This window comes from Macrobrachium rosenbergii, chromosome 14 (genome assembly GCF_040412425.1).
Source record: "Macrobrachium rosenbergii isolate ZJJX-2024 chromosome 14, ASM4041242v1, whole genome shotgun sequence".
NCBI classification, from domain to species: domain Eukaryota; kingdom Metazoa; phylum Arthropoda; class Malacostraca; order Decapoda; family Palaemonidae; genus Macrobrachium; species Macrobrachium rosenbergii.
In genome coordinates this window covers 7090287-7099737 of record NC_089754.1, presented here as the reverse complement: position 1 = coordinate 7099737, position 9451 = coordinate 7090287, and the positions used below count along the sequence as shown (strand labels likewise).

The following is a 9451-nucleotide window of genomic DNA, read 5'->3' as shown; positions in this document are numbered from 1 at the left end:
GCTCGTATTTGCCTTTATGTCATCCGACGTCAAATTCTTCCTAGCCTACTTTGCATGAACTGACGTCTTCCTCTTTCATGCAAAGGGACCCAGAAGTCTGACAACTGATCCTGCGTTTCTTACAACCTGATCTTTTGTCAGAGGCAGTTTTTGCCCTTCCTCGCTCTCAAGACCAGGAAGGGAAGACAAGGTGGTGAACTCCAGTCAGTTCATGGAGACTTAATCAGATTCCTCCCTCCAATCGGTAAGTTTCCTAATGTAAAGGACCGAGGGTTTGTATATTGTGTCAGAACAAATAACAATTTTTAAAGTAAATTGTATTTTTCCTAACTATACAAACCCGAGGTCCTTTACACTTTATGCCCACCTCATGCCACCCCTCAATCTGATACCTGAGCCAAAAGGCAAATTGGAATGTAAACATCCAGGCAGGCGGTACTCCCGCCTCCCGGACAGTATTTAACTGCCTAACCACCTTGTTTGAAGTTCAACGGCCATTTCCAGCCTATGCCTGAAAGTAATCCCTAATGTAAAGGACCTCGGGTTTGTATCGTTAGGAAAAATACAATTTACTTTAAAAATTGTTATATTAATAAATGATATTTGTTCTGACACAATATACAAACCTCGGTCCTCTACATTAGGGATTACTTTCAGGTGTAGGCTGGAAATGGCCATTGAACTTCAAACAAGGTGGTTAGGCAATTAACTACTGTCCGGGAGGCGGGAGTACTGCCTACCCGGATGTAAACATTCCAATTTGCTTTCGGCCGTCGTAGCATGCGGACGATGTTCTTCGTGCTCTCTGCCTGACTGCTTATTTTCTCCTTTTTTGGTGGGAAATCTTTGTTGTTTTCTTTACTAATGAATATGTACAAGCCTTCTAAGCCTTCCTATCCCCAGCGTGTGTGTCCCGGGGTGGAAGGAAAGAAATGCCATTCATTTAGGTCTAGTGTCGAAGCCCACCCACACGCTTTCTGCCCATCTTGCAGGGGGTGTGTGTGTTCGCGTGACGCTCCTTGTAGTGAGTGTTGCTCTTGGTCTCCCGAGCAATGGAGGGAGTTCGAGGGGAGGAGACGTTACCATCGTAAGCCTGCCAAGGAATCGTCCAAGGGTAATACACCCCCGACGACTCCGGTGATGGCAAATGTGTCGGGTTTGTTTCTCCCTCCCGGTGAGCTTTCCCTGCTTGCTCCCTCTCCTTTGGGTGAGGACTCCCCCTCCCCTTCCTCATTCGTCTCATCGGTTGTGGAAGGGCATGGGGGAGAGGTGGACCGGGACATCCTCTCGGGGGTCTCTTCCCGTTCTAGAGGGGAATTTTTTCCTCCAGAGCGGGTAGAGGCTTCCCAACCTAACCTGACTTTTGCTTCAGGTCTTGGGCTGGATAGCCAGGCAACGGACATTTCATCAACCTGGCTACACCTGGGCCTACCTGGCGTACTGTCACTGGAGGGATTGGTCTCACATCTATCCAGCGCTCTAGCGACCACTCACTCTGCAGCGACAATCACCACAACCTCGGTCACCATGTCAGGGTCCACCAAGCTCCCGGTGTTGGTAGCTTCGCACCTGGATACCCAGGTCTAGGCTGCCCCTGCCATGCATCATGCAGTACCGCTGCCACCTGGGTTCCTGGCCACGTTTGCGCGACCAGGCCCCTCCTACATGGTGACGTCAACTCTTCCATATGTGACTGATCCTGCTCCCGTTGCTGACCCTGGCCCGATTTCAACTATGGTTCCGGCTTCTCGCTTCTCGATCCAACCTGGCACTTCGTCTTTTCCTCTCCCCATACCTTCGACTCTGGTGCGTCCTGGCCTGGCTGCCCAAGCACCACCCGTGCCTGCATTCCTGGCCCCGCCTACTTTCATTCCTGGCCAACATGCGGTTGCTCCTGCCCAGGTAAGTGCTGGCCCGAGCACCACAGTCTCTACCCGGGATGCGCCTTCTGCTGCAGCCTCTCCTCCTGTTCCTGAGTCTTCGGCTGCGCCTGCTTGGTATGGGGACCTGACAGCGATACTGAAGAAGATGGTGAAGAAGAAGAAGAAGAGGTCTAGAAAGGTGCCATCATCTTCGTCTTCGTCTTCGTCATCATCTTTGTCTGCTGCCTCTTCTTCTTCTCCTACCGAGGCTTCACGGCCGAAGAAGAAGAAGTCTGCCTCTCCCCGCCCTGAGAAGTCTCGCACCGAGACTTCCAAGGGACTGCCTCCTTCCACAGGGAAGGCAGTGGGATCTCTCGTCGGCTCTTCCCGATCCACGGATCAGGGAACCGCTGCCCTGACTTCTGGGTCAGTGGCATCGGGAGCCAAGGGCGTGCAGACCAAGGTCTGCACTCCCCCCGCCGTGCCTAAGAAAATTCCTGCTTCTAAGGCCAGCGAGTCCACATCAGACACTCGTACGCGAGTTGCTCCGAGTACCTGGGTCTCCAAGGAGACCCAGGTACCCCAGGCTGATACGGGAGAAACTTCTCGCCGTACAGACCCAGCTCTTCCTGCAGGCACTCCTGGGAGTGCCAAGTCAGGTTCTTGGGATTACGCTTTGGCCCCTCAGGGCCGAACACCAGGAGAGACGGAGAAGAGGTCCCCTGCTCAGTCTTCCCGAGAGGATACGGCCTTGAAGAAGACGGGGGCATGTCCAGAGGACAGCGCAAGCTCGTGCCAGCCAGACGCGCGCTCGACTCCTCCCAGTCCCCGGCCACGCCCACACAGCCAGCCTGGCTTGGGCGAAGTGAGCATGCGATTTGGCTCACACGAGCCGCTCCGCTCTCCTCGGGAGACTGCTTTGCCTAGGCAAAAGCACTCTCCTTGACTCGGGCTGAGAGATCCCACTGTCTCTCTGTTGCCTCCCGGCACAACAAAGTCGGCAGATTTCTCGCTCCTTCGTACCAGACCCATGGGCCGCTACGGTTAGGCATGCTTTCTTTTTGGGAAAATCGATATCTATGTTTTTCCCACCATATTTGTCTGTTTCGCTAGGGGTTCACAAGCATTGCTCACCCTGAGTTACAAACAAGTGCTGGAGGACTTCGCCTTTCACCTGACCTGATAGCTCTGCTTCCAAGGTATCTGACCCAACCTCCTGTAGCAGCTACACAAGAAGTGGTTCTTCAGGCAGTACATCCCTGTGTGTTCAGGACTAGGAGACCGTCCATCTTTCCTTGCAAGCATAGGCTTTTTCGCTGAATGGCAATGGATATAGTTGGATATCTCTTGAAGTCTTCTGCAACGCTGTCCCAGGGACTGGATCCGTCTTCACTGGTTGGTGTTGTTGACGGAACTTCTTCTCGGGTCAGAGTCGCTCTTCAAGTCTGGACTTCCTCATCTTCTTCGCTGAGGGTTGCTTCTCTCCCTTTCTTTTGTGAAAAATGCAGGCCCTTGCAACTTAATCTTCTATCTGAAGTAGCCTTTTTCTCCTCAATTGAGATTAACTATGGATGAGAAGCTTCTTTGGTCTTGCTGTCCCAGGGAACTGTTCCCTGAGTGGCACGTGACTCTCGTTTAGGTTTCCTGTCCCGTGCTCTGCGCATGCCCTTACAAGAGTCATCAGACAGAGATGTGCCCTCTTAGGACCATCTCTCATCTGCTCTGTCCTTGGCATAGAAGATGGAAGAACAGGTGAAGGGGATCAATACCTTGACTCCTCAGATGTCGTAAGTGGACTCCAAATCCATCAGCATCTATTGCCAGATTTCACCACACTCTCTATTCCTTAATTGACTATGATGTTCCAGGTATGAGGAAGCTGCCTTTGTTAGAGTATCTGCAAAAGATATGACCCATGCCCAACATCCCAGGTATTCCACCTGTAGCTACCTTTATGACAACCTAGCTATGGAGAAGCTCTCTTCTTTGCCAGCTGCTGTTGCTATGTCTGCTGCAGCTCCTGTGGCTGCTTCCTCAGCTTCCATGAAGGAGGGAGAATCCTCCTGTAGTAGTAGTCCCCAAGTGGTGGACCCTCAGTTGCTGCTTTAATGTCAGTGTCTTTAGTTCTTGCTTGTCCACCCATTTGGCATTTAAGATTAGCAAGACTCAAGAAATGATAAAGAAGACGTGTTCTTGAAACCCTTCATCAACTTTCTCTTCCTCATTGTCAAGCTGTTCTTCAGGATCACCTGTGGATGAATGTGCACATTCTTCCCTCTCTCCTTGGTCTTGGGACTGAATACGTGATGCTGCTCAGGACAGTTTACTCCTTGTGTCTCTTAAGGAGAAACATAGGAAAGAGTATGCATAACCCATTTGTTCGGCAAGTGAGGTCTTTGAGCCACGCTTACATAGGCAACAGGGTAGGCTTGCTGTGATAAGTATCTTATTTCAGGATGAGAGGGTGACGTTCAGGAGGTTGTTGGTGTCACGAGGAAAGGAGTTGACTCTCCTAGCACACCAGAGTTCCAGTCTTAGGGCAACTCTCATTCTAAGAAGGAGGGAAGTGGCTGCATCCCTCTTCCCCTGGCAGTTTTCCCACAAGAGTAGTCTCTCCCTAAGGAACAGTCAGTGGAGAGCTCTTCATTACTCATTCTGGAGAGTAATGTAGACGTGGCTTTGGGGATAAGAAGCATGGAGTCCCGGGACTGATCAACGACTTTGTGTCCTACAAACCAGTTGTAGGAGCAAAGGCACTGGAAGCCAAGCCCTTGGGTGTTGCTAAGCCTTCAGTGTCTGGTGTTGTGAGGAAACCTGCTTCCCCGCAACCCAAAGAAATAGCCCAATCTTGTTCTTCTAAGAAGGGAGAGGAGTCTCCCCAGCCCTTTTGACCTCCCCCAGCCTTGGCTAGGAAGGGAGGAAGGGAAAGAAGGGAGGGGGTCGCTGATGGTTGCAATCCCCTTCCTCCGCTGCCACATGTAAAGGGTTGCCTGTTTCACCATTGGTCAGTGTGGCAGAGTTATAACACAGAACCCCAGGTAGTATCAGTTCTTTGAGACAGGTACAAGATTGCATTCCATCCATGCCCTCCAGATTTGCCATAAATTGTAGCCCTGCCAGCAGAGACGTAGGCAGTGAAGGAGAAGGATGCTGTGGAAATCATAAGGCATCAGTCTCGAGAGTTCTACAGTCATCTTTTCATGGTGAAGTAAGTGACTGGTGGTTGGAGACGTGATTGACCTCTCTCTGCTAAATGAGTTTGTCCTTCAGATGGGTTTGTTCTTCAGGCTTGTTTCCAGATGGAAATGGCGTGTTCAGTTCTGGAGTTCATCAAAAGGGCAACTTCATACTTTGGTAGAGATGAAGGATGTCTACTTTCATCAAGCCTCTTGGAAGGTCCTCTGCTTTTTCTGTGATGGGACCGTGTGCCAGTTTAAGGTTCTTTGCTTCAGACTTGGCTACAGCCCCACAGGTTACCCGTGTTTTCACTTTGTTGTTAGCTTGAACCCACTTGAAGGGTATACACTTGATGAGTTACTTGGACAGCTGCTGAGTCCTGTCATCTGAGGTGTGCTTGCTTCATGACAGAAATCACCTCCTCCCCTTTTGCCTTGAGTTGGGGATTGTAGTAAACTGGGAGAATTTTGATCTCATTCCCAAGCTTCAGATGTAGTACCTCTGTATGCCCATATACTCAGCAGCAGTGAGGGCTTTCCTTTAAGGAGTCTTGAGGAAGCATGTTCAGGTAGGTAACAGAGGAGGTCCTAGTCCAGCAGGAACAACCCGTATGACTTTGGCAGGTGGTCTTCAGTCACCTGTCTAACTCTGAGTAGCTCATGCCTCACTTTAGTGGCAGTTGAAGCAACACTAGTCAGTTCCAGGGAGGACCTGGCATGGTGGATGGATGGTAGAGTCTCTTAGCGGGAGTTTCGTTGCACTCCCACCTCTTGAAATGCACATGTTCATGGATGCATTGAAGGAGGGTTGGAGAACACACCTGAAAGGCACATTCATTTCCAGAGTGTGGGCAAAGGACATACCTTTTCTGCACATCAAAGTTCTGGAAATGCAGGTCACAAGAAGTTGGTAGGTCACTTGGTAGTGCTGGTGAGTAACAATGCAGCCATAGTGGCATATGTCAACAAACAGGGAGGGATGGTCTTTCTTCCCCTTTGTCAGTTGGCAGTACTGATCTAGGAGTGGACAGTTTGCTGCTTTGTTGAGGTGTCAGCCAGGTATATGCTGGGAAGAAGGAATGTCCTGGCAGATCATCTCAGTCAGTTCGGATCAGCTTGTGGGGATGGGATGGCCTCTGCATCCCTGCAAAGCAGAAGGGCTGTTTGAACTTTTGGTGGTCCTTGATGTTTGATCACAAGACCAAAGAGGAAGAGGAAGCTCCCCATGTTTTGTTCTTGTGTAGATCCTTGAATGATGATGGAAGACATCTTCCAACACCCTTAGGACAACCTGATGACCATGCCCTCCTGCTTGATTTGCAGGGTGGTCAACAGAGTGTTCATCACCCTTTGTCTCAGAATGACCCTGGTGGGTCCTTGTTGCCCTTAAGTTGAGTGTTACTCATATCTGATGACCCTTCTGGTTGAGGCCCCAAGAGAGATTTCCCCTCGTTAGTGCTGATGAGTGACAGTGCAACCATAGTGGCATATGTCAACAAACAGAGAGGGATGTTGTTTCTTACATTCTGAGAAGAAGGAATGTCCTGGCAGACCATCTCAGTCAGGGTCAGCTTGTGGGGATGGAACGGCCTCTGCATCATTGCAAAGCAGAAGGGCTGTTTGAACTCAGGGGGTCCTTGATGTTTGACCACAAGACCAAAGAGGAAGAGGAAGCTCCCCATGCTTTGCTCTTGCACAGATCCGTGGATGGTGATGGAAGACATCTACCAACACCCTTAGGACAACCTGGATGACTATGCCTTCCTGTTTGATTTACAGGGTGGTCAACAGAGTGTTCATCACCCTTGTCTCAGAATGACCCTGGTGACTCCTTGTTGTCCTTCAAGCTGAGTGGTACTCATATCTGATATTCTCCTGGTTGAGGCCCCAAGAGAGTTTTCCCCCTTGGTCCATTCCTCTCTGTTGGTCACACTTTCAAAGGTACCACCAAACAGTAGGCTACACTTCCTTCAGCTTCACATGATCAAACAAGATGACTCCCTAAGTAGGATGCACTCCCTTCTCATGTGGGACCCTTTTGGAAGAACTTTTAATTTCAACAGGTAAATGAGGGTGGGTGTCTAGCATAGACAGACAACCTTTACTTCATTCTGCCAGAAGGATGTTGCCCATTGGCCCTTGGATACCCTCTCATTGGGACCTGTGGTGGTTGCTTAACAAGTTTTGTAGGCACCTAGCTCATTTTAGACTTGAGTGTATCTCGCTCCAGTACCTTAGCTAAGTCCAAGTCTGTGAATGTAGAGTGAGTGGACTTGTCTTCTTCTCATTTGTCTCCTTCTTGGAGCAGCATTTAGGCTGTAGTACCTGCTGGAAACAGACCAGATACAGGTAAATACTCTCAAGTACTCAATCTTAGTATAGTTCCTCAGATGCATCTCCCCCCACCCTCCCTTTTAACAAGGGGAGACCCTAAGTAGAGTTGTATTCTGAATCCAATACTTGCTATTAGCCAGAATTAGCTGCCTGTTTATTTGGGTTCCCTTACAGGGGATTTCATGAGTCTCGGAATGTCTTTCCTTACTTTGGTGAGTCCTCTTCCTAGATCAGATGCTCACTTATGCTGAGCCCAACCTTTCTGTCATCCTATATGCCAAACTGAGTAATAGGTTGCAGGAGTCATCACGTCCCCTGTTTGCAGGTGTAACTGGAAGTGGGACATTTCTGGGTAGGATTCACTGCCAGTCAGTTGTGGAAGCAACTCCCACCTACGGAGTAACCCCTATATAAAAGGTGATTGTTTTTATTTTCATAAGAACAGGTAACAAATTTAAAGTGATTTGTACCTTTCCTAGGGATACAACCACAGCCTTTTATCTTAATCCTATCTCAGCCACCCTGCCTTGTCCCTGTGGCTGAAGGAAAAGTGACTGTGGTGACAGAAGGTGAGTAGGGGATATTCCCCAGCTCACCCCTCACAACTACTAGCTAATGACCATGTTTCCAAGTTCATTGGCCAGTCCAGCTCACACTGAGGATATTCCTACATAGAGGACTCTAGTTTGAATGCCTAGGAAAAATACAAATTTCTTGTTGCTGCTGCTGACATGGACTGTGCATATAGTTAATGTTACATTGGTTGCATCAAAACTGAACATGTACAAACTTTAGTCCATTATGCATAAAACAACCGTTTATCAGCAGCTGTACACTTTTGTATTTAAGTAGCATTTAAGTTGTTTTAATTATTATAAGTAATATAGGTATGATTATAATGTTTTCTGTTGTAGGAATATGTGCATAAATTATTTATCCTTGCATGCAATATTTTTCTGTATGTTGGGGAACCTTGGATTTAAAGTATTGTACATTGGAAGGCAAGTCCCAACTGTATTGATATTATTTGCACATGTAAAACATACATGAAATTATGTATTTTATGTATAGTACTTTACTCAGTTATGTTTTTTTGCCATTTTTACTTAGCATTTGATGCAGGAGAATTTAGTTTACAGTAATGGCAGTCGGATGATAATGTGATCATTGTCTACAAAGCAAAACCATGCTCACATGCTATTGAAGATAAACTGACCACTTTTATGGGCTTATTGTCATCTTCATTTCTAAATCAGCCACTTTTCATTTAAAAGATAGCGCTCCCTTCCAAAAGATGGTTGTTTTCCACTGAATATTGTCAGCCAAAAACTCTGTCACACAGATGTTTTATACAAATTGGCAAAAATTTCTGAGTAATGTTTTGTACATTTACCAATGGAGGGATACTGAAAATAAAAAAAAAAAAAGTCAGAAGCAAACCAGGCAGTTTTGAGTTGCCATATACATACTGCATTTTCATTACATCATAACTTCAGATAAATCTTGAATAGCCAATGGTCCTATACATATTGGAGGTTGACTCACATGTCTTAGTTTAAGATGTACCATTATGAATTTTATATTTTTTTGGTGTATGTCATACTATTATTATTAATTATGATTTTGTGTCATCTTTTTGCAAAGAGGACATGGTACTTGCATGGAGGATGATGTCCAGGTTGCTTCTGTTGCAGGTTACGTCACATGTGTGAATCGACTCATAACTGTCACGCCATTGCGTCAGGTTTACCAGGGTGAGTGTTTGTTTTTAAGGAAATACAAACTTTCACCTTTTATGTAGGTGTATTTTCCAGCACGGCATGGAATCAGTTATTGAAACTTGTTAATAAGGCACAGATAACTGGTTTTGTATGATTGCTGTACGTATACTTTTTTTTAAAGTGATAATGGAGAATAAATATGTACAGTGCTGTTATGAGGGGCATGAGTGTATATGTGGGTATTCCATGTCCTCTCTCCTTACTGATCCACTCTATTACTGTGCTACCTGTAGGGGTAGGCTTTGTAGTCCTGCCTCCCCTGTGAGGTGTGTGTAAAGTGGTCATCTTTGCAGTGGAA

The 9451-nt window shown here is 47.4% G+C and overlaps 1 protein-coding gene across 1 annotated transcript; it reads left to right on the top strand.

Moving 5' to 3' along the window:
- Positions 1 to 1599: 1599 nt before the first annotated feature.
- On the top strand, positions 1600 to 2808 carry LOC136845481 (uncharacterized). Its single transcript, XM_067115655.1, has one exon. The coding sequence runs from the start codon at positions 1600 to 1602 to the stop codon at positions 2806 to 2808; it is 1209 nt and encodes a 402-aa protein (XP_066971756.1).
- Positions 2809 to 9451: the final 6643 nt, after the last annotated feature.

Coding starts and splice junctions, on each gene's coding strand:
- LOC136845481 (XM_067115655.1), top strand. CDS start 1,600: ATGCATCATGCAGTACCGCTGCCACCTGGGTTCCTGGCCACGTTTGCG.